General features: G+C 32.8%; 1 protein-coding gene across 6 annotated transcripts in view; it reads left to right on the top strand.

Annotated features, from left to right (window-relative positions):
• The window catches only part of LOC111413077 (retained), a 109,410-nt gene that overhangs the window by 18,312 nt on the left and 64,360 nt on the right, over nt 1–26,738 (top strand). For all 6 annotated transcript variants that reach the window (XM_023043914.2, XM_023043915.2, XM_023043912.2 and 3 more), the window contains 2 exons: nt 20,568–20,660; nt 20,944–21,168. In XM_023043914.2, the coding sequence (XP_022899682.1) occupies nt 20,568–20,660; nt 20,944–21,168 (318 nt within the window). The remainder of the gene's footprint in view (nt 1–20,567; nt 20,661–20,943; nt 21,169–26,738) is intronic.

The following is a 26,738-nucleotide window of genomic DNA, read 5'->3' on the forward strand; positions in this document are numbered from 1 at the left end:
GAAGATTTTACTCAAATCGACGAGGTTGCTTACGCTCGAGGTGCTAGTATCCTTCAAAGTTGACGATTTCGTGTTGATATGTAAAGTCTAGCGCCTCGCCCGCAAGCGACCTCGACGATTTGAGGCGAAATCGTTCCTTATATATCTTTGTAAAGGTACAAAGGCTCTTATAAAACGATATTTATCCTCAAACACCCGAGGTCGTTTGCGGGCGAGGTGCTAGGATCCTTAATAACTGACGATTTCGTGTGGATATGTCAAATCTAGCGCATCGCCCGCAAGCGACCTCGGCGATTTGAGACGAAATCGTTCGTTATATAACTTGATAAAGATATAAAGTCTCTTATAAGACGACATTTACTCTCAACCCGCCGAGGTCGCTTGCGGGCGAGGCGCTAGAATCTTCCACAGCTGATTATTTCGTGTTGATATGTCAAATGTAGCGGCTAGCCCGCAAGCGATGTCGGCGATCTGAGGCAAAATCGTTCCTTATATATATTTGTAAAGATACAAAGTCCCTTATAAGACGACATTTACCTGTAAACCGCCGAGGTCGCTTGCGGGCGAGGCGCTAGAATCTTCAATAGCTGACGATTTCGTGTTGATCTGTTAAATGTAGCGCCTCGCCCGCAAGCGACCTCGGCGATTTGAGACGAAATCGTTCGTTATATAACTTGATAAAGATATTAAGTCTCTTATAAGACGACATTTACTCTCAACCCGCCGAGGTCGCTTGCGGGCGAGGCGCTAGAATCTTCCACAGCTGATTATTTCGTGTTGATATGTCAAATGTAGCGCCTCGCCCGCAAGCGACCTCGGCGATTTGAGGCAAAATCTTGCGTTATATAACTTGGTAAAGATACAAAGTCTCGTATAAGACGACATTTACCCTCAAACCGCCGAGGTCGCTTGCGGGCGAGGCGCTAGAATCTTCAATAGCTGACGATTTCGTGTTGATCTGTTAAATGTAGCGCCTCGCCCGCAAGCGACCTCGGCGATTTGAAGCGAAATCGTTCCTTATATATCTTGGTAAAGATACAAAGTATCTTATAAGAACATTTATCTATCCTGTAATGAAATTGAGACTCATCCTGATTAATATAATTAATATTTTTTGTCACTAAAATATCTTTTGACCTATAATTGCATTAATTAATCAAGTAAAGTTAATAAATTCATCTGAAAATCATAAAACTTCCACCCAAAAAAGAGCCATTAGATCTAGTTAGTTTTTTTTTTGTTGAAACAGAAAACGTATTATGTTAAAGATCTTTTTACGAAGTCAACACACGATATTTCCGAAAAGGAAAAAAAGTAAAACACAAGTTAATCTCTTTGTCACAATATAACCGTCCACCGAAAAGAAGCCGGCGACTTTTAAAACTGTTCCTGACACGCGAATGGAACTCCTACGGAATAACTATCTCGTTCGTTTTTCCTCTTTTTCTTACCCGTTGTATTCTCTTGTGTTGTTCCGGGGAGGGCTACCTGTGCGCACGTTGACAGATAACATAACAACAGGTAACACAATCCGCGCGACACGTTCCAGTTTAACCACAAACGATTTTTTTTAAATGTTTTAAGTCATTTTTGAGTCAATAAAAATTAGGGGTTTTGCGTTAAAATCACGATTAACATAAGTAAATCAAAATTGAATGCATTAGAACCTTGTTTTATGTTTCAATCAAAACGTTCGGTTGCTAATAGCTCAATTTAGGTCGGTTTTAGTCGTTTTATTACCGTTTCTTTTTTGGTTTCGTTTTCGAAAGCGAACGGGTTGGGTTCGTTCTGTTTGCGTACAAAGAGTAGAAAATAAACGAGCCGTCGACGTGAATTCACGTTTTAGGTGAGACGACCGACCGAAAATAAAACGTCGCGGCAGATCTGTTAATTTGAAATTAGCATCGAGCGAGATCAAAAGAAACGACGATGGTCCAAGAATCTAAAATTAATGTCGCGCACGGTCTCTACAACTTTGTTTAAATTAATTTCACCAGGATCATCATCAGCATCTTCAAACTCCGAGAATAGATTTTTAAGACACAATTAACGTTTTCAGCGAATTAATTTTTTTTAATACGTTGTTTGAGGTCTTCTTTGTTTGGTCTTATGTTAGTGTCATTTTATGTGTTCTTTTTGTACGTGTTGGAGGTTGTTGTTGTTTGGTCGAGGAGGGGGAGAAGAGAGTGTATAAGAAGGAGATAGAGATAGTTTTTATTTTGGGATTTATTAATAAGTCTCGTGGTCTTGTCTATCGGACGTGTGGCACACATGTCTACCCCGCAGGAGATTGCATTCTATGCGGCGTCCCGTGAGTTCTTAATTAATAGCCGTGTGGGTTTCGTACGGTTTTAGGCGATTTATCACCACCGACGGTCGTCTATTAAAAGAGTATATAAACGCGTTTCTTCTCTTACAGTTTCGAGGTTAACAAATAAGTCTAAGCGAATCTTATTATTCTATTCCACCTTTTTGTACAAATAAAATAATTGCACAACTAAAAACAAATATTAAAACGTTATGCTTTTGGATTAGATAATGAAAGTATGCAAACAAATTACTTAACACAAGATAATGGAATGAAATCGTATTACAATTTTTACTTTTAAAAATAAATCATTTATAATTATTCCTTGATGATTCTTTAATATCTAATTTATATGTATTCGAGGAATCCTTAATGTATTTTATAAAAGGTCCATGGAGAAATGACCTTAAAAAGTAACCAAAATTATTTTGACAGAATACAGACATTTTTATCCTTAACAGCACATGATTTCGTGTTGATATGCCAAATGCAGCGCCTCGCACGCAAGCAACCTCGGCGATTTGAAGCGAGATCATTCCTTATATATTTTAACCATATGCTTTATATATTTTAGTAAAAATACAAAGTTTCTTATAAAAAGACATTTACCCTCAAATCGCCAAGGTCACTTGAGAGCGAGGCGCTGCAACCATCCACAGCTAAAGATTTCGTGTTGATATGTCAAATCTAGCGCCTCGGCGATTGGAGGCAAAATTGTTCATTATATGTCTTGATAAAGATACAAAGTCTCTTATAAGAAGATATTGGCCCTCCAATCGCCGAGGTTGCTAGTATCGACCATATATGACGATATATACATAACAAGTGCATAAAAATCTTCTCCATATGTGCATCTTGAAGTGATCCAAATCAATCTACAGTTAATTAGATAGTAAATAATGTATCACTTGCAGCCTATAAGTATTTTGCCAGTTCTTCTGAAAATTATGGCAATTATTTAAATTATTTCCAAAAATACAATCAAGATTTTAAATTAATTGTCGTTGTATAACTGGATTGTTACATTTACAGCAAAACGTTGCATTAAATTTTGCCAAGCTTAGACATGCTGGAGATTCCCAGATTTATCTATCCTATAATGAAACTGAGGTTCACCCTGATTAATAGAATTAATATCTTTTGTAACTAGAATATCTCGCAACTGCCATGTTTTGGATCCATATGTAAGGATTGATATTTATATGGTTCTATTGATTCTTATTTTTGTTTTGTTTCTTACTTTCTTTTGATCTACAATTTTGTTATTAATTTGCTTTTGTATTCTTATTTGTATCTCTTTGCCCATCGTTCCATTACATTCGATCCATGAGAGATATTCTGACAGACAGTAAAGAACAAACAACTGAGTACGAATACCTAATTCGAATGCAGAAGAGATAATCCCCAGAAAAATGATGGAGATAAGAATAATGTAGAACGGAAAAGGGCCATGCCAAAGATAAAATGGGAACATGATTTAGAAGAGATAATGCACAACCGATGAAAAAGAAGTAAGGAACAGAACTAGGGTATGATGGCACTTAAGAGAAATGATAAATATGAAGAAGAAGTAACCAGAATGTATTACAATTACAGTTTTACTTTAAGTTTTTCTAAAACAAAGTAATATGACAATCATTTGCAAGATAAAAGGATATACTGCACAACGAGATTTGTAATAGTCTCTGAAACAATGTTATTTCATTTCTGCTCATCAGCAATTATTATGATAATTTAACATGGTGCCATAAAAATCGTTCCTAATATCTTCCAGCTTCGGCTAACTTTTGTATGATGTTTTTTTGTTTCAGCTATTTATTTCTATTGTTATTCTTTAATGGTTTTCTACAACATTTCCCCCTCAAATATTTTTCTGACTGTATAAAAAAGAATGCGAATTCAGAACATAACAGACGATTCGTAGGTTATGGTGTGATAAAGCGATATCCCTTAATGTGCATTTTCTTCTGATACACTGCGTTTATGAGTTTTCGGTTATTTTCGGTTATTCATTTCTTCTTGCATGGTTCGTTTTTTATCATTAAGTACTGGGTGCAGGGATTACTCAAATGATGGTGTCCTTAACTTTGGTTTCCATGGACTATTCTTCAGAACTCTTATGTTCTGATAAACTACTCTACCTTAAATCTGCCAATTACGAAACATTATGAAAGATACACTTGAGCAACATGATGCTTATGAATGGTGGTTCTTAGAAGTTTCTTCATGTTTGTTCTTGAGTACATTTAATGTACTACAAAATCTCCGACCCTTCAAGAATATTTTGCAAAAATTCATGGAATATCTACACCTTTAAGATTTTCCAATAAAATTAAGAATTTCTAAACGGTTCCAGCAATATCTATGGCTGTTTGAAAATTTTCTGGAATTTTTAGAGGATTTCCAAATATATTAAAGGATTTTCTTAAATATTATGGAGTATATAAAAATTTCATAGAATTTCCAGGAAATCTAAAGATTACTATCTAATTTTACTCAGATTTCCAAACCAAATTACTATCTAATTTTCAACGAATTTTCAGAATTTATAGAATCTGGAATTTTTGTAGGCTCTATTAATACATATAATTCAAAAATATGTAGTCTTTAATTAATCACGTTGTCCATGTTGTGTGTCTCTTTAAAGTGAAGGAATTAAAAAAGAGAATTGTCAAAAATTCTAGTCTAAGCCAATATTTCCAAACAAATCTAAACATTTCTAAAGATTTTTCAAGGGATGTCTAAAAGTTTTCAGTAATTAATAACAATACCAGCAGTTGTTAAAATTTGTGAGGAATTCCTAAACATTATAAAAACTTCTACAATTACGGATTTCAATATTAATACGCCATCATGGTCAACAGAGCTGAACTAAAAACATGATGTGAATTAATCTTGCTGGAGAAACTTTAATGTGGTTGTTGAAATTGTAAAATAATGTGGAATGAATGGAGGGCATGGATGAGTGTCTTGAGATTCAAGTTGATTAATCTAATTAATGAACTAATACCTTCATTCCTTCAAACCTTCATGTCTTCCAAGTTTGGATGAGTTTCTTGAGCTTATTTGGCCATTCTCTGACAATAGTGTCTGTTCCTTGCAAGTATTTTAGTCTTGCCGAATTCTATTTTATGGTAGAGTTATACTATCCTGTCTTTATTTTTCAACTTGTCTATCGAGTCAGCTGATTTTAGTTTATGTTTCCAGTTACTTGTTTCCGTGAGATATTCACTCCAGGAAATTTCTATTTTGTAGCGAATTCAAAATATATTTGGCAAGGTAAACACGTTATGGTGCCTGCTTTTGAAAATAATGACATCAAAATTTATGGCACAAGCTTCTTAAAAGGATTATGTTGTATTTATTCATCGATTTCCATTTGCTACCAAGATTATTCCAAAACCTTAGTACATATCGAACTTTATCATATAAACATGCACGTTATAGATATAAACTTTTAGTGACACTTCCAGAAGTTTTGCAAATATTATTAGTAAGATTAAGTCACACTTCTTACTTATGACTTGTATTTAGGTTGGGTTAAGCTGCTTTTCTGGAATTCAAGGTTAAGACACATCTTACGCACTTACATTTAATATGATGATATAAATTCGGGTAGAGTTTGAACCTCAAACAAATAAAAAATTAAATATTCAATCAAAATCATTATGTTTTATTACTAGTTCATCACGCTGGAAATTTTTACGATTTCGTGCACTTCGCAACACCACGTTTTAATCACCAAACAATTACTATAAATATACCTGTACTCAAAACGCTTTAAACATCACATGGCAAATGTCCCTTATTTAATGACATAATAATCAACTCATTAAACATACCTTTTTCGACTATTTTGCACCAAGAATGATTTTTTTTTATTAATTAGTCAAATTCTCGTTATTTTTGTTTGCTTAGTGATTAAACATTTAATCACTAAGAAATTGTATTTAACACTTCGTTGGGAATGAGTTAATAAACAGCTACTTTATAATTATTCGAAATATAATATAAGAAAGAATTTTGCTAATTTGAAAAAGGGAAACATATGGTAACCAATCTGTTGTTTTAATGATTTCAAAACGTCTTGTTTGTACTCGTTTAAATTAATTAAAGCTCGGGATCTGAAAAGCAAATAAATTTGGTAAATTTACGATTTCGATTCAATCAACTGTGCCGACCCGAAGTCTTAGCACGATAAATGGTCGGTTGGGATAATTTTAGTATTCCCCTAAGTATGTGGTGACGACGTGTTGTGATCTATCGCAATCTAACTTTACGTTGATTGATCGCGTTTAATTTTTGACGAATGTTGTTGATTTAGATGGCGTACTTTTTTTTTTAATCTTTAATGGGTGATCGTGAAATAAAATTAGATATTAAACGGTTAACGCAAAACGCAAATTCATAATCGAATCCTATCCATCTAAGGAAAAGATCATCTATTATATTGGAGTCGTAAAATTAAGGGAATAATGACCGTTTTGGCCTCGGTGTACGTTCGATCAATTAATTATACGATCGTGTGCGTTAGTTATTTACAAACTTATTTTATACCAACGATTTAAAACGAAAAATTTCACATCTTTTTGTGGTTTTTTTTCCTGTTCGGTCAATATATCAAATGAAAAAGGAGAGAAACCCGAGATCTTGTCGTCCATCGTGGCATCCCCCGTCCAAATAAAATCTGTTTAATCCAACCCAATATTTGATTATTTAATTTGTGCGCTCCACGCTGGTTCTGTGTATTTGGTTCGTCGGATGCACCATCGCACGCACACACATTGAGAGAATAACGCATCACAACGTCGGGCAATTAAAGGTGTGGTCCACCTCTCTTCGTCCATTTGATCCAACCCGTTCGATTATTAACTTAGGATAAGCACTCTCCTTCTACCTGTTTGAACAAGTAAGCACTAATTTTCGGTACCTACCCCGCATCAGAACCAAACCACCTCTTCTTTCTACTTTTCTTTCAAACTTTTTGACCGCAATAAACAAATATTTAAACGACATCTCACGAAATGTTTCTTTGAAAATTTCTTTTTCTTAGAAAAATTTTTATTTTATTTTTTGATCAACATTGTATATGACATTTTTTTTTGTAAATTTTTTGAGTATATAGAGAATATCAAATATAATATGTATCTAGTTTTAGTTGAATGAAAAATATACAACAACCTAAACACTTAATAACAACTAAAACTAGAACTAATACTAGAATTAGTTAGATTGTTGTATATTTTTATTGAACTAAAAGTGTAATTAATACTAGACCTAGAACTCCAGCCACACGTTTCTTAAGACGGCTAAACCCGAATGTTTCTAGTTCTAGGTCTAGTGTTAGTTCTAGTTTTACACTAGCACTGTTACTATGTAGAATTAACACTATACCTAGAACTAGAATCATTTAGGTTTAGCCGCACGTCTCTAAAGACGGCTAAACCCGAATGATTCTAGTTCTTTGTATAGTATTAGTTCTAATTTTACACTTGCACTGTCACTAAAACTAACATTAGACCTAGAACTAGAAACATTTGGGTTTAGCCGCACGTCTCTAAAGACGGCTAAACCCAAATGATTCTAGTTCTAAGTATAGTGTTAGTTCTAGTTTTACACTAGCAGTGTTACTATGTAGAATTAACACTATACCTAGAACTAGAATCATTTGGGTTTAGCCGCACGTCTCTAAAGACGGCTAAAGCCGAATGATTCTAGTTCTAGGTCCAGTGCTAGTTCTTATGTTATTGTTAGTTGGGGTTTACTAGAGTTTACTTAGGTTGCTAGTGTTAGCCGTGCATCTTCAGACGGTGTTAGAGTGTTATTTCTACTTTTCGTTCAATGAAAATATACAATCTAGTACTGACTAACAATTAAAACTAGAGTTATAACTATTTATAAGACATAGGTAATTAATACATAGGTTTCAAGAATATGTAGTGTCTTTAAGGTGAAAGAATTAAAAAAGAGGATTATTAAAATTTGTCTAATTTTAGGCTTAGATTAGCCTAAAAGTCCTGCAGGATTTCCAAACAAATCTAAACATTTCTAAAGATTTTCACAGGATTTCTAAAAACTTTCAAAGATATTTAGAAATTCGTAAAATATTCCTAAGATATCCTAACACCGAGGAATCTTTGTTAGGACTTACAAACAGGATATTTCTAATAATTTCCAAAAGAAGCAAGAAATTTTTAAATACCCCTGAGACTTCTAGAAGCTTTTCAAAATGTGTAAAAGATTTTCAAGGGATGTTTAAAAGTTTTCAGTAATTACTGACAATATCACCAGTTGTTAAAATTTGTGTTTTGTTGTAGAATGTGTGTTTGAGTTGTCAAATTTGTGTTAAAGTTGTTTTCTTAGAAAAATGTTTATTTTATATTTTGATCAACATTGTATATGACATTTTTTAGAGTATACAGGGTAATTCAAATTCGACCCACATCATTGGGATCTCAGAAATCATAAAAGATACAGAAATGGTTAAATGGGGGCAAAGTTGCGTATCTTAGAGCTCATCATTTTTCAACTAAGTGTTTGGATCTAGCCGTTTTAGTTTTAGAATATAGCCGAAAAACAAAAAAATTACTTTTTCGTTTTTTGCCTATAACTTCTTTATTTTTCGTGAATCTGAAAAAAACATCCTTAAGGCAACTGTTTATGAAAAATGTCATGACTCATGACACAACTAGAAATTTTCTCCGACGTTTCGTTTTCATTAAACTATCATCAGGTTTATTTTTTCATGTATTTCATTTAAAAAAACATTGAATTATTAAAAAAAAAAAGAATAAACCTGATGATAGTTTCACGAAAACCAAACGTCGGAGAAAATTTCTAGTTGTGTCATGACATTTTTCATAAAAAGTTGCTTTAAGAATGTTTTTTCATATTCATGAAAAAACCAAAAATAAAGGAGTTATAGACAAAAAACGAAAAAGTCATTTTTTTTTCGGCCATATTTTAAAAACTAAAACGGCTAGATCCAAAAACTTTGTTGAAAAATGATGAGCTCTAAGATACGCAACTTTGCCCCTATTTAACCATTTCTGTATCTCTTATGGTTTCTGAGATCTCAATGGTGGGGGTCGAATTTGAATTACCCTGTATAGAGAATATCAAAAATAATAGTATACAGTTTTAGTGCAATGAAAAATATGCAACCTAAACACTTAATAATATCTAAAACTAGAACTAACACTAAAATTAGTTAGATTGTTGAATATTTTTATTGAACTAAAAGTAGAACTAATACTAGACCTAGCACTAGAGACATTCGGGTTTAGCCGCACGTCTTTTAAGACGGCTAAACCCGAATGTTTCTAGTTCTCGGTCTAGTGTTAATTCCAATGCTAGTGTTATTTTTAGTTTTAGTTATTATTCAGCATTAGATTGTTCTATATTTTCCATTGAAATAAAAGTAGAACTAACACTAGACCTAGAACTAGAATCATTCAGGTTTAGCCGTCTTGAGAGATGTGCGGCTAAACCCAAATGTTTCTAGTTCTAGGTCTAATGTTAGTTCCAGTGACATTGCAAGTGTAAAACTAGAACTAACACTATACCTAGAACTAGAATCATTCGGGTTTAGCCGTCTTTAGAGACGTGCGGCTAAACCCAAATGATTCTAGTTCTAGGTACAGTGTTAATTCTACATAGTAACAGTGCTAGTGTAAAACTAGAACTAATACTATACTTAGAACTAGAATCATTCGGGTTTAGCCGTCTTTAGAGACGTGCGTTCTAGGTTTAGTGCTAGTTCTTATGCTAGTGTTAGTTGGGTTTTACTAGGATTTACTTAGGTTACTAGTATTAACCGTGTATCTCCGAAACTTTCACTTCTAGGTCTAGTGTTAGTTCTACTTTTCATTCAATAAAAATATACAATCCTGCACTTACTAACAATTAAAACTTAACTAAGTGATTTTTGATACATTTATTGTAATATAGAAGGTGTTATTGAAATGTAGAGGTTAATTTTGCAAGATTCTTCATTTGTCAAAGAGGGGGGTATTACAGATTAGGAACCGTGGGAAATGACCGACGGGGTGCCCTCTATAACGTATCAATACTGGTCAGCGCCGCTTGAGGACGTGTAGCGATCGCGACCGTTCCATGTAGCAAATTCATCTCTTAGAAAGACCCCACTTGCTACAACACAATCGACCCGGACAATCTTAGTCTTTCTTTCTTTCTCTTATTATTTCTTATTCATTCTCATCGAAAATGAATAATTGCGAAATCTATTCGAAACGAGATTACACCGACTTTTTTTAAGTCATATCTTTTTAGTGTTGTTACTCAATCTGTGCGAACGGTTGGTGCACAAGTGGTAGGTGCTGAGGGATTGTTGTGTGTTATTATCGGCGTGGCATAGAGACCACTAGCGTCATTTAAAAACAAACAATAGCCGCGCGAGAAACAAAGAACGTAAATGTACGAATAAAAAAAAGACGCTAGGTATACATGCACATACATGCGAGGGGGGAAAATGGTAAAAGAAGGCTTTTGGTCTCCGGTTTCAATATTTCCATGCAAAGCTCCGTTGGTAGCAGCTACTCAAAGCTATTCGCGAGCGCGACCTTTGTGCGAAAATGTTGCGCCGTTACGTGCCCATGATGTTAAGAATGAAACTCGGGGCGATAAACTTTGGTTATTACCTGTTATTTGAATTCTATCTTTAGAAGTTTTCCTTAAAAAAAATTCTTTCGCTATTTCTACCTACTTAAAATGCAAAAATTCTTAATATTAATTCTTTTTAATTTAAATATAGCTGGAATTAACTCGAATTCATTAAGTTGAGTTTGCGAACGTTTCGACACGAATTACATGTCGTGGATGACGCGTGTATATAAAACCGAAGAAATAATAACCGATACGACACGGGGTTGGGTTGGTGCAGAGAAAGAGAGGGAGAGTCCTTTCAAGGAACAATTAACCCGATCGCAACAATGTAACGCGAATTGTTCCCGGAATAGAAACGTTGTTAATCCGTGGCGATAAACGCCGTGGGGCAAAGACTGTCGGCAGCGGCGGCGACCGGACGGAGACCCCACTAACGGCGCGGGGGGACGCTTTAGTAATGGGGTATATATCAAATGCGTTTGACATTCAACGCTTTTTCGAGACCCCGTAAGTGTTGTTACCGAACACTTACTCACTTTTAATGTGTATGGCATTATAATTTTATTTTAGACACTTTTTTTATATAATTAAACGAAAATGTTGTTAATTTGCGTTAAGTTAGTTTCAAAGGCGGTTGTGATATTTATCTTATTTTATGTCTATACACTATAAAATAGTTTTTAATGCATAAATTTATTTGCCAGTCCTATTGCAAAAAAAGTGTGACAAAATAACTCACGTTTGCAAAATATTGTGATGAAGTTACATCCTCATTACCTGCAAATTACTACAACTTGAAAAACAAAAAGTGTAACTATTTCCAGATTTACTATTTGATACATTTTCATTCTATTTACAATACTTGGCATATTTGTTCCCATTAGGAACGTAAAACTTGTTTATAAAAGCAACTATTTGCCATTACTACCATTGTACTTTGAATGTATGTAACTTTATACGTGCGTAGAAGCACATCCATGACTTTTGTTTTCCAGTATTTTCTTTGTATTCTTTAGTATCTTATCCCAGAATGATGTACTAACTGTTGAAGAAAACGGAAGATTCTTATTTTTCACAAAAATGCTTTCATCATTTCATTCTATCATTCAACTTCAGATATTAATCCATTTCCCAAATAGTCACTTACAACGCAAAAATTTATGCAGGGTGGTAACCATGCTTGGAATGAGATCGCGGTTTCTGTTCAAAAGTTACAGAGTTCTCGTCTAATAAAAGAAATTACGCTACATTCACCATTTTGCCCTAGTTAATTAAATATTTCCACAATCCTTTCCAAAAAGGTCATCACATCTTTGATAACAAGTATCACTAACTTCTGCTTCTCCTTTTTGTTATAGTAAACAAATCAGATTTGATAATATAGCGTCAAACTATACAAATTTTGCTTATCATGTGTAATTGTATCAATCCGGATCATTAAAACATGTCTTAGAAGCTTTGCCAACACCTTAATACCAAGACTGAAAATTTGGAGAACTGCAAACACTTGACTCACAAAATTAATGTTGTTTTTCATAGTACATACTAAATAATCAGCTGTATTTACTATCTCAATTTTGTCATTTGGGTTGGTGCATAATTATTGCAACTTTTATTTAAAATATTGAAATTATTGAGCCAAACCAATGACATTTTACAAATAGATCTTTAAATGTTATTCCGTTGCAAATTCACCAGCTACGTCAATGATACTGTTTCCAACATGTTTGCTTAAAATTCAATCTTAGAGGATCTAGGATTCATGAACAACATTCTGAAATACATTTTCATTTATGACAAGCTTAAAGTAAATAATATTGAAAGGGGCACAGTAAAACATTGCATGATAGCTTCAGCAAAAAGATTTAATATCACTTTCGAATGAAACGATGGCTTAGAGCATATATATTTTTAACAACCAATATAAAGAATTTACACTTTTTTCTGAATTATGTACATTTTCAAATGTCGCTGGACTACTATCATAATGTCATCATTAGCAAATTTATACCAAGGTACTAGAAATATAATATGAGGTTGTTGGAACAACCCTGCTTCTGACTGGTTCCAATCTCAAAATTCCATTAACAAATGATGCCAGCAAATCTATTGACATGTGAGTACATAATTTAACATGACCGACTATAAAACGAGTTTCCTATCAATTAGAAACTGTTCTATGAACAAAGTTATTACTAAAACAATTCTAGTTAGTCAGTGTATGATCCATATGCATACTCTTGCTGCAAAGAAATTATGTCGAGCTCAAAGACAGTACAATCTAAGACAGTAGAGATCTTAGAGCTTATCCAAATTTTCTGAACTTTGATCGCAAGCTAATCTTTCGGTGATCGTTGTTCGTTCAGAATAACAACTGATAACAAAATTAGTTACCAGCATTAGGTTACGTACTTTCTGTGTACATCTGATAAAATAAGCATCAAACAAGACCGAAGAAGGATCTTATACCCAACTCTTGACCCTAGCTTCTACGGCGATATTGACATGATGCTGACAATGTTGGGATGAACCCATGTTTCATTGGCAGTAAGGAGATTCTTCAGGAACTAAGCTGCTGCGAACTGTCTTTGTTGCCGGAGAGTTCAGAGAGTCATAATTTGCGTGCTTTTTCATACTTATTCAACTCAGTTTCTTGGCACGATGAACGATAGTAGAGTGGCCCACGTTGAACTTCCTTTTTCATCTGGGATATTTCTATGGCCCGATTTGAATTTCTTGGAGTACATCCCTACTTAACTTTTGCTGATCGTTTCTTTGCCAGAAAATCATTAAAATTTCGAAATGACAGTGCAGGATGTCAACCTTTTTCGAAATTGTAGAGTAGTAGTTTTAAATCTTCTGCAGATCAAAGACAATAGATCAGGAATGTTCAAGATAATTCGAGATTGGTAAATAGAGAAAAGTGAACGGATGTTAAGCAAATAAATAGCTGGAAAGCTGAAAGTCTTAAAAAATTTTAGGAGGTAACAAATACTAACAGGTGACATGTAATTATATACAATACAGCCTTATTGAAAATGAATTACTTAAAAGTCATCAGATACTAATCAAAGCTTATTTTAATTATCTAAATATTATAATTTTTGCAACTTTATCGTCTATTTGCACTAATTATGCAATTATTGGGAAACTTTACCTTTTACAGGAATGAATACGTCCAACAAAGTGCCACATTCCTGAATGTTTATGTTAACTTCCTTGGTTACGCCATTAATGATCTATCAGTCCAGTAATTGGCTTCTTAGTATTGTAGGTTTTGATTATGTGTTTTTACATATGTTGCTACTATTCAACACTCATCGTTTACATATTACCACACCAATTTCGCAAAAGATGTGTAACCAGAAGACCTAAAAATTTGCTGAAAACTTTGGCTAATCCAAATTCGCAACTAGAATATTATGGCTAAAACTCTGAATTCGTAGATGATTACAATTTGGAAGAAATAATTTCAGAAACGAATCAAATTTGGAATGAAATGATTTTGTACATCTAAACAACCTCTAAAACCTCTAAAACACCTCTAAAAATTTGTTGTACAATTATAAAATTCATTATTACTGATATTATTACTTAACTGAAACTATTGAAGTGAAAGTGAGGTATGTGTGCCTTTCTATAATACTTAAAATTAAAGTCCGGAAGATATAGTATTAATATTTGCATAACAAGAGATGTCAAAATAGGCAATTCATGCATTTATAACTGAATGTTGGTAGAAGATGAAACAACATGTGGGGGTAAGAAAGGGACTTTGAGTAATTAAAGATCTTACCCAACCATCTTAAGCCAGCTGATAACGAATATGATAACTTCGTTACCAACCTCGATTTTGCTAAGTACTTGCTGGAATTTAAATTGACACTATTAGGAACAAGAAGCAAAAGAAATCCGCTGATCAATATAAGAATGATGATATTTTAAGGAAAGACATCTTTATGTTCTAATTGCATGGATTAAAATTTTCTCTTACACCAAGTATTACAATTATTTATTTCTACAAAGATTATTTTCTCATAAATTCAAAAAATACTATCACCCTCTCCATTTTTAACTTATAATTTTATTGATATAATTGACACGTGTCTAAAAAAAAATACTTTTTACAAAGTTATTTCAAATTTGCATACAATTCATTGCACAACACCGTTTTATCCATGTACGTGTGGAGAAATGCGAAACCTTTTAGGTGCTTTCAATCGCAAACCCAGTACTTTTTTTTTTCTTTCATGTGTGTTGTGGGTACGTTTCAAGTAATACCCCATAAATTATTAACTACGTCGAACTACTACACATTTTGTTGCATAACACAACACCTTGAGAAACATAATAAATACAAATTAGCTTAACTTTAATATTATAATAACGTTTGAGATTTATTAAGATTTATTTCTAGACGCATGCCATCTTATCTTTGAATCATTTTATTTATTGGTTAAACTTAAACAAAGAAGAATAAAAGAAAACATGAAGAGTGTAAAGGAGAAGATTTAAAAAGAGAAAAAAATAAAAAGTGATGGATATTGTTATGTGTGTGGGTTTTTATCTGATGACGTCACTTCCGACCTACCCTAACCGTTTCTAGCACGTGATCAGCCTTTAAAAATATCTATAGTGCGTGCCTACCGGGAATTTACGAGGGTGAGATAACGCACCACTATTCTAAATATACAGTAGGTAGAAGAAAAAGAGAAATAGAAGAGTACAAAAAAGAGAGGAAAAAAAGAAATGGTTAAGGAAATTAAAATTTGTTGGATTTGTTGACGATCTGTATCCAATTTCGAAGACCCGTTTCGATGGCTTCATTCATGTTAATATTATTCCATTATAAACATAATGCAATTTTAAAATTGGATTAAAATCTATCTCTTTCCATACCCCACCTTGAAGAAGAAGAAGGGGAGAAATTGATTTGACTTCCTTCTACTACTCGTATAAGATTTCTTATGTGTATAATCGGGTGTTTATTGAATTTTTAAACCGTACAAATGCTACAACAACTTATTTTATATAACTAAATTCCAAGTAAAAAATCATCCCTCAAAGAATATCTAAAATTTCCTAGAAAAATTTCTTTTGGTTTTTAACAAAAAAACAATTTCAAGAATTAAGGTCGTTTCCCAAAAAAATTGACCAAAAGCATGTTTCTTTTCATTGATCACGTCCGGATTGAGGGTGAATGGTCAAAATACAACCACCCCGAAGAAATAGAAAGAAAAAAAAAGGTTTATTTTAAGAGGACCTGTCGGCGTCTCTTACTACTACTACAATAACGTTGTCGCCGATTTGAAAAGTATTATAGCCCGGAAAACACGCTTCGGAGGCTCTTTATGTAGTGGGAGGGCGAAAAATCGGGCGCCAAACCACCCCTTATATTCTTCTTAAGAGCGTCCTTCTCTTTGTCTCTTCTTCACTTATCCAAACCCATAAAAGAAACCCCCCGACCAGTCGGCACCAATTTTGACATCTGATTTATTATTTAAATCCCAATAGTATAAGATTTCACGGTAAAAGTAGACGAAAATGTAAGACTTCTTATACTAAACAACCCCTTATTTTTAAATTAGGATAAAATTACAAATTTAAATAATAATAAGATTTAAAATAAAAAACAACCTGTACATTATTTGTTTTTAATTTCAAAATATATTTTCGCTATTATCGACTTGGACATATTTAAGTTTTAAAAGTTGCGTGCAATAAATTGGCGTTCGAGAACGTTTCACTCGATTCCCTCTTTGCCCCTTGGTGTTCTTTCTCTTCTGGTCTTTTGCAAAATTAACCTCCGATAAATATCCGAAGCGTACACGGTCGAAGCGTTGCTTCTTGGTTGCATGCAACTTGTAGCAGCAGCGGCAGCAGGAACGAAATAGCTGTGTTAATTGCCGACACACTGCTGCACAGTTTTATTCCATCTGCCAGAGTTGCACGGTTCGTTTTTAGGTTAAAAAGAAAAAGAAAACGAGCTGAAAAAAAAAGTTGTAATAAGGGCGCGAAAGTGGAACTGAAATCACGAGATCGTTCTTTTTTTTTTGTCGAAGGATTTTAATTTAAATAAGTTGAAATAAAAAATAATGGATTTTTTTTCACGAAACCGTGACTGAAATTGGGGCTTTTGCTTTTCGATTTTTTCGGTTGCGTCGAGGGATGTAATAATAAAATTTTTGCCTTTAGGCGAGGATACGCAATTATTATAATTTCTTTTCGGGTTTACATTTAAAATAAAAAAAAATCAGTTTTGTTTGATATTAATGAGTACAGATTTTTTTGTGAAGAATTTTTTACAGGTTTAGTTAAATTTTCCTTCTAGAAAGTTTCCTTAATCATTATCTTATCCACAATTTCAAATCGATTTAACTTTAAAATTAATCGTTATTAATTAATCGACCATAATATTTAGTTAAGTTAATAATAAAAACAAGTTTGCTGATCCCTAATCTAAATAATGACCATAATCCCAGTATTTAAATCACATTTAACCAAAATAGTTAGATTAGATTCTACAAACAATGGTAATCAACGCTTAATCTGGCGTTAATCGAGGGTTAACTGATTAATTTTCGAACAGCATCACTTTAATTAAGTTTATTCATGAATTATATATATTAATTAGTGGTCCAGGTTAATTTTAACCAGACATTACTCGATGGAAGGACTCTAATTTTTGAACAGAATTGGTAACCAAATAATGACGTTTATTAATGTTTTCTAATTATTAACAAATCAGCTGATGATGATTTTAATAATCCGAAATCGGTACCGAAAATAATAATTATTAGAATCATTTCAAATTAGGAATCAATTTATTTTAAACATCTACTTTGCGTAAATAATTGGTGTGATTATGCACAATTATTAAAATTAGAGTCGAAGAACTTAAAGATTGAAATTATAAGAACAAAACATTTTTGTTTCCTAACTTATAACCTTTGGCGAAGACCACGGAGTACATTATAAAAGTTTCTATGGCTCCTTGGCCTTAGCCCAAATACCAAAGAAAATGTCTTACATTTAGATTTATAACGAAAATACGACACTCTGAAACCTGTTCATATCATCAGAAATGAAAAATTATATGATTGTGAGATACAATGTATTTTAATCAATTTTGTGCAATGGTATTGAAAATATATGCTGTGAGCTGTTTCAAAAAACGTTTGCATCGCGTTTCTGGCAGCATCCTATATGACCAAATATCACGGGTCTTCTTTGAACATCACTATAAAAGGTAGTACAACCCTAATCTTGTTCAGAACACCTAACAAGCAAAGCCTGATAATTTTGCTTCATCATGGTGAACTTGAAATATAAATCAAGTATTCCCTGTCAAAAAGCAAGAATCATAGTTTAAGAAAAATCTTGTATATTAGGATGTTGTTAGATAAAAACTCTTTTAAAACGGTTATAGTTTAGTATTGTGCGAATAGTATGATGCAGCGTCTCGGCCTCAAGCGACTTCGGCTTAATTACTCTAGGTCATGAATTTCCTGCAAGAAAACGTAACGTACTTCAGAGAATATCCTTTTATATTACAAGGTTGAAAGATAAAAATAATCAAATCGTTTAAAACTGTCTGGTTTTGGTGTCGATAACATGATGTAGCGCCTCGGTCATAAGCGACATCGGGTTAAACAGGTTGAATGAATACATTTCCCTAAAACGGGCAGTAAATCTTCTGAACTCTAATGAAGAATTATTTATATTACAATGCTGTCACATAAAAAATCAAACATTCTGGAAAACTGTACGGTTTTAGGATCGAAAAGTTCTAAATATACCTCCTCAACCGCAAGCAACCTCAGTTTAATTATTATAAATCATCTATTATCTGTTCTAAACACATCTTTTAAAGTTGTTCAGTTTTGGTATCGATTCCATGATAGACTGCCTAGTCTACAAGCGATCTTGACTTAATCAACCTTCATTCTGCGCCTACTTTCCTAAAATCAGAAGTAAACATACAAAACTAAACGAGGAATAATTTTTATTAGAATATTACCCCGTAAAAAGCCATACTTCTGGAAATGTGTACGGTTAGTTCAAGATGTAGCGCCTCGGCCGCAAGCGACTTCGGCTTAATAAAGCTAAATCATTTATTTTTTGTGCTAAACAAATCTTTTAACGTTATTCAGCTTTGGTATCGATTCCATGATGGACTGCCTCGGTCTCAAGCGGCCTCAGCTTAATCATCCTCAATTCTACATCTACTTTCCTAAAACATGAAGTAAACGTACAACGCTTTAATAAAGAATGATTTTTATTAGAATGCTGTCACATAAAAACCCATACATTCTGGAGAACTACGGTTTTAGTGCCGATAAGTTCTAGATGTAGCGCCTCGGCCGCAAGCAACTTCGGCTTAATAAATCTAAATCATTTATTTTTTGTTCTAAACAAATCTTTTAACATTATTCAGCTTTCGTATCGATTCCATGATGGACTGCCTCGGTCGCAAGCGGCCTTGGTTTAATCATCTTCAATTCTGCATCTACTTTCCAAAAACTTGAAGTAAACACTACAACACTTTAATAAAGAATGATTTTTATTAGAATGCTTTCACATAAAAAATCATACATTCTGGAGAACTACGGTTTTAGTGCCGATAAGTTCTAGATGTAGCGCCTCGGCCGCAAGCGACCTCGACTTAACTACTCTAAATCATCTATTTCATGTTCTAAACACATCTTTTAAAGTTGTTCACTTTCGATATCAATTCTACGAAGATTCGCCTCGGCCGCAAGCGACTTCGGCTTAATTAGGCTAAATTGTGCATTTACTCTGCAAGAAACGTGAAGTAAACATAGAAAACTTTAACTCTGTCACGTATAAAGCCATATTTCTGGAAATCTGTACGGTTAGTTTAAGATGTAGCGTCGCGATCGCAACCGACCTCGGCTTAATAATTCTAAATCATTTATTTTCTGTTCTAAACACATCTTTTAACGTTATTCAGCCTCGGCTTAATCATCCTCAATTCTGCATCTACTTTCCAAAAACTTGAAGTAAACATACAAAACTTTAATGAAGAATAATTCTGGAAATCTACGATTTTAGTATCGATAAGTTCTAGATGTAGCCCCTCGGGCGAAAGTGACCTCGGCTTAATTACTCCAAATAAAAAAAAAAGTTGTTCAATTCTACATCTGCTTTTCTAAAGCTTGTAATACGCCTAGAGAACTTTAATGAAATCTTTTTTATTATAATATTGTCACAAAAACGATTTTTTTAAATATTCTTAATTAAATTGTGATTATTTATACTCAAACTTTGGTTCTAATTGCAAAATAATTTTTTTCGTGATCTTTAAAAAAATTAGTAGTTTAAAATTTTGTTGTGGTAGGTTAAGAAGAATCTTGTTTTGTTTTTAAACACATGGCTTCTTCTGGATTTCCTTCAAGGCCCTTTTCTGGTTCAGTAGGACCCCCTCCTTGATATAAACACTTCCATGTAAACACCCTACGAAAGAAAAAGAAAATAGGGATCAAGGTCAAAAAGATCTAAACAAAGTCTCTTAACAAATGTAAACAAATTTGATGAAACCACACAAAATTTGTAAATTTTTTTTGGTCTTAATTCTTTTTGTGTTAACGATTTTTTTTTGATTTTGTTTCAGGCACAAGGTAGCGATGAAGATGATAGTAACGAACATGAACATGGCGACGTTTTGGCTAAACTTAAAATGCAAGTTCGTGATATTAAAGTTGCTGTAAGTAAATAAATTTTTTGTAATCGTTTTTATGATGAAATAAACACTTAAATTGTTTTAAAAAAATAAATAAAAATGGAAATTATTTATCTTACAAGAAAGAAATAACAAGAAACTTGTAAAAAACACTTATATCAACACATAACATTTTTTTAAACTTCAATAAAACGAATATATTTAGAAAAAAACTTAAAAAAAAAAACTTTAAAATTTTTACACAGAAGATTTTTATTTTCAATTTAATTTTCTTCTATGTTTTTATGTTGTATTTCTTTATTTCTAGGAGGATTTTGAAGGGAACCGACAACAATATCCTTTACCGTGTAGCAGAGAAACGTTTAATTTTCAAATGGCACCTCATTTATCGATGATGCCGCAACCGCAATACTTGGTCCCACAAGCGGCACATCAAAACAATCCTGGCCCCAGTTCCAGCAGTCCCCATTCTTCAGAAGGGAGCAGTTCCTCGAATAACAACAGTTGGTCTTTTGAGGAACAATTCAAACAGGTCAGGATTTTACTCATTCTTTTGCTTGTTTTTATGCTTTCATTATTATTAAACATTTTTATTTTCATCTTTTTTCCGTTTGGTAAATTTGGTAAAAATGCTTGATCTACAACAATTATTATTTTTTGCTTGATTCCTATTAACCCACTGATATTTTATTTAATTTCTCTTTTTTTAATTAATCATCAGCATGCGTATTAAAAATACACAAAAGTATAACTTAAAACAGAATAATTAATGCTTTTTTTCTGTTTTAATAGCTTTTCTTTGTTTTAGCTTTAAATGTTTTTTTTTCATTTGAACATGAATCTTTTTTTCATTTTGGACAGGTTTTTGGATTTATTATAAAAAGTGATTATTTTTCAATTGATTTTTTTAATTACATTTGTCTTCTTCGGAGAGTTATTAAACAAAAAAAATGAAAACGGAAACCATAAAAGTTGGTGTTTTATAACAAGAAATAATCATCACCTTTCGTATCAAAAAATCTCGTAAAGAAATGATTTTTATGGCCCACAAAAGTCTCTTTCTCGCTCTCGAAAATAAAGAAACGAAGAAATGTTTTCAAAAAAACTGCAACATAGTTGCAATTTATTCAAATGTGGTGGCACCTTTTTAAAGAATAATAATAAATTAATTGAGGAGGCAATTTTCGGATCGTAAAACTGTAACGTTTATATCGAAATCGACGCCGTAAGCTCGGAACAAAAAGGGGATTGAGTTTTTTTTCGGTCGTTTTTCGGGTATTTTACTTTGTCGGTCGCCAAAACGACAAATCAACGAATTTATAAGTATTTTGACAAGTCTCGACCTGCGATAAATTTTTACCCGTAGACTAAACCCCTTTTTAAGAGTCTTTAACTTTTTTAAATCCTTTTCTTTTCTTTAAACTTAAAATAAAACACCCTTTATTTTAATTTTAAACCTTTCGTTTTTAAAATTTTTATTAAAAAAATTTACGATCTCTAAAATTATATTAAAAATAATAAGAACCTTAATTTAGTTTTGTGCGCATGCTCTTAAGATTTTTATAGCGCATAATTTCTTTTTAGAGACCAAAACTATGTTCGTAAACCGAAAACCCTTTATAACAACGAAGTCTGTAAACTTTCCGTCTTTCTTCAACTAAAACATGAAGGATACTCTCTTTTTCACGTTTTTAAGGGGGGACGTTTTTGTCTGGATGTGTGTATCCTATTTTTTTTTTTTAATTTTTATTATTATTTTTTTAATTCGTTTTCCGAACGAGAACTCTCGGGCGATTGTGATTTTTTCTCGGTAGAGTATTATAATTCGGGCTTCGGTCCGACTGTGTGATGCGGTTCGACTTTTACGAGTTTTCAGTTCGGTGATTTACGATTATTAAGAATTAAAACTTTGGAAGGAAGGGGTTTATTATTGTTATTTGGAAGCGTTATTTTCTTTTTTTTCCTTTTGAAGTCGATGTGTGTTGGGCGAACTCCTTTATTTTGACTTCTTTTAATTTTCAAGGATTTTAATTTCAACTTAAGTTGATTTTATTTTTAATTTACTTAAGTGCATAAGGCATAAAGAAGTGCATAAAGTTTTGAGATATCTTAAATAGGTATTAATATTCGCCTGCAGGTTTATTTAGACACATTGAAAAGGATTGGGGTAGAGTTACAAGATGAAACTTTGATTCAGATAGAAACCATAGATACCTATAGATAAATAATATTAATCAAAAGAAAATTGATGAATGCAAAGCTCAAGATTGTTCCAAACGGCAAGATATGGTTCAAAACCAGTAAAAACGCTCTCTGTTGAGATCTATTGCTACTAACATAATTTAAAAATGATTTAATTTTCAATGTTACCATCTAGGAATGCTACTACAATGTTATTGGAGTGTTAACCAAGCTGAGGGGATGTAAACATCGCGTAAACATTCTTTGGTATGTTCAAAGTTGCGCGCGGCAAAATTATGTTCTGCATGTTGCTCACAATGTTTGAACACACCCTAAAGGCGTTGTTACAATGAATACTACTAAACTTTGTAATCTTCCTTCTTCTTGTGGTTTCCCACCAAAAATTACGCAATCTATTAGGGATAATAATTGCCTTGCTATCGTCTTTATTAACCTGGTGGGGTTTCAGATCGGTGGTTGTTACAAATAATATTCCAGACCATCTTGAGTTACTAATTTCTATTACTAATTCATATTTGGCGGTTTACAATCTTGAGTTTTCCAAATCGATTACTATGAGATGAGAGGGGTGCTAAGTTTTTTGCTTAAATTTTTCTCGTGAGATCTACTTATTGATAATGACGTGACCTTTAATGAAAGTGGTGATTAAACCAGAACGTAGAGTAGAATTTGTGATGGATGTATTATATCATTTGGTTTGTGTTTTCTGCAATCGTTATAAAACAAATAAGCTTATTGTTTCATAGTTAGATCGCTATGGCGAAACTTAAGGTTGATATGATCTTTATTGGCACATCTACCAATAAACTACAGTGCCTTTTGGACAGTTATCTTCCGAATATTTGAAACTGCAGAGGTTTTACGCAGAAATTAAGATTTAGTGGGACTGACATCATTATGTTCAAGGTTGCGTCAGTGGCGATTAAAGCTATTGCATGAATTATAGATGTTTCATAAGTTTTCTTCCAACCTCATTCAAAGTATTTGAAAAATTTATGTAAATTCAGATTGCCGATCACGTCGAGCTTCATGGTATGCTTTTTGAAAATAGGATTTTATTGTTGCGTTGTAAGTACCTGTATAATCCTTATAAAAGACATGAATTATTGTTACTTTTGATAGTGTCTTATGATCCTATGATAATCTGTTTTGGAAATATCTCTCAGCTCATCGTCTTACAATTCCGACAGTGTAATTCTCCTTTGGTCATATATGTTGAATATGGTACAATAGGTGATTATTAGTTACAAGAGTCCTATTTTGAGACTATTCCTATTTGGTCTTCTTCTTAATGATTTTTCAGACTAGGTACTTTACCAGTGACGAAAGTTTTGTAATATTTGAATGATCCTTACTTACAGATAAAGAGCTAGGATTGCAATACCTCAATGTCCTCTCTAATTAACTTGATAGCTCCAACGAATGGTGTCAGATGATATATTTGCATAGTTTTGTTGTAAAGTGACTTATTTTAGTCACTTACTTTAGTCAAAATACTGTAAAGTTTTATCTTTCAACAAATTATCAAGGAAAATTAGATCATCATAAAAAAATAATATATATGTTGTGTACATGATAATATATGATGTCTGTTAGCTGTTATAAATAATAACAAATTTGCAGCAAGGAAGAAAAGCAGAACAAAAGTTGTACTCTGTAGTTTTGGAGGGTAACAGGAGTCAAAAATAGATACAATGATAAAATAAAAGTTGATGCTTCCTTAAAATACCTAAAAATGTACTTAAAACCATTTCCTTTAGAGTTATCTATGGACAAAGAAAAGGAAATTATTATTGCTGCCGGTCTAATGGATAGATCTATTGTAATTTAAGCCCTCCAAAGGTTTAGGGCAAATCTACGTCTTTGATGAACCTTGGTATTGCTCCAAGGTCTTGTTCCTTTAGGTCAATAGGTGTCAGGCAAGTCATTCCGAAAATTTTGTGTTTTAGGCGGCGCATTCACACAGAATATGTTCAGTGATCTCTGACTTTTCATTGCAAAATCGACAAGCTTAATCCTCAGCTTGTCCAATGTTAAGTAGATGTCATTTTAGGGACGTATGACCGGTCATGAAACCTGAGAGCGACTTTAGGTTCCTGTGTAGTTTTCTTTTGCGATGAAGTTATCATACTCTTCGTCTATCTATGTCCCGGAATTCCTTTCTAGTGCAAAGCTACTTTTGAATCCTCCCACGTGCTAATTACCTGTTTTAAATGGTCTTTTCGTAGTCCACAGCCAAGAAAAAGTAATAGCTGACTTCTTAGGTAAACCATTCTAGTTAAAATTTTCTATTTTCACTACAAATTTGAATTATGGAAGATACTTGATCTAAATTTGGCAAATTCCTACAAAAATAATCAAAAAGCAAAAGAAATGAATTAAAACAATGATCATGGAAAGATAAAATTGAATGTATGAGAAATTTTGGCTTCAGCAGTTTAATTAGAACAAATTGTACGATTTTTTTGTTTGCTTCTGAAATAAGCTTTCTGCTACCTTAGAAATAAGGAAGTATTTGCATTGTATGACTGGATTTTCCAATACAAAATGGTGCATTTGTATTCTTCTTCTTCTCCTGATCCTTATGCCTGATAGCGTCGGATAAATCTTTTCCTATTCCTCCATCCAGTTCTTCTACTCCCTCCGGTTCCTGGCTAATTCCTTTATATCTACTAGAGTCTTCCCTCTCTTCTTTCTCTCCTTTTCTTACCCTTATTTTTTGCTTCAAATACTTATTTTACTATTGTGTTATGTTCCATTCTAATTTTTTGCTGATTATCTCCTCTTCATCGTCTTCAACACTATTTTCCGTCTTGGGGTGCCCATGATTCACTGGCATATGTTAATATTGGGACTGCCACCGAGTTGTACACTTTCAATTTATATAAACAAATATATATAAGCAAACCTTATCCTTCAGGTCATCTCTGCTCGTATCACGATTAGGTAAATATCTTGATTTCATTACCCTTTTCAAAGTAAAGGGTAAAGAAGGGTATTGAAATAACACAATTTTCTTCGGAATATCAATGCGTTTTCATCATCGCTTGATCAGATTAAAATTGATTTTAGCCTCTTACAGTGACAATAACTGTTTTTGAAGCATGTCGTCCTGTGAAGATTAAGCTGTTCTTGAATTACAAGATATTGCTATCGAAAATATGGTTTTACATCATCGGGGTGCTTTATTTTGTCCTCCACGAAGTAATTACCCAGATTTTATATCACTTTATGTTCCTTGTCCAGCAATATTTGTGCTTATTACAAGCGTAATTGCTAAACTTTGTCTCATTTCATTTTGAAATTTAAAATGTGATATCAGAACCAAAATATGACACGATTACTTACTAACTAGCTAAGTGAAGCCTGATTTCCAGAATTCTGGACGCAATAGGATACGGAAGTAATAATAGCCTGTTATTGACTTTTGAGCATTATGTTTTGTTGTTATATTTTAAATCCTTTATCATTTGCATGATTTTGTTACTTTACTGGTATCGTTTGTTACGAAAATGCAACAAGTCTAATAAGAAACTTATCTGGAAAGCAGAACATAGTTTAAATTAAAAATATAGAATTGACATTTGCATTTTGGAAATAAGCTATAATTTATATTTACATCTCATAATAATTTAATCACAACCAATTATTTTAAATAACGTTATGGTTCATTTATTATGAGATACCTTCTCCTTTTTAGATTATAATTTCAATTCAATTAATATATTGTGCGTTTTAATATCTTTAAATTTATCTTGTATTTATTTTTATATTAAATTCTGAAAAAAAAAATCTGAAATCTTCATAATAAAAGAAGAGTTGCGTTACAAAATCACTTTCTACAGTGTCTTGAGAATGAGTAATAGGATTGAAAGTCGAATATAATCTGGCACCTCTACT

The sequence above is a fragment of the Onthophagus taurus genome, chromosome 7 (assembly GCF_036711975.1).
Source record: "Onthophagus taurus isolate NC chromosome 7, IU_Otau_3.0, whole genome shotgun sequence".
Taxonomy (NCBI): Eukaryota; Metazoa; Arthropoda; class Insecta; order Coleoptera; family Scarabaeidae; genus Onthophagus; species Onthophagus taurus.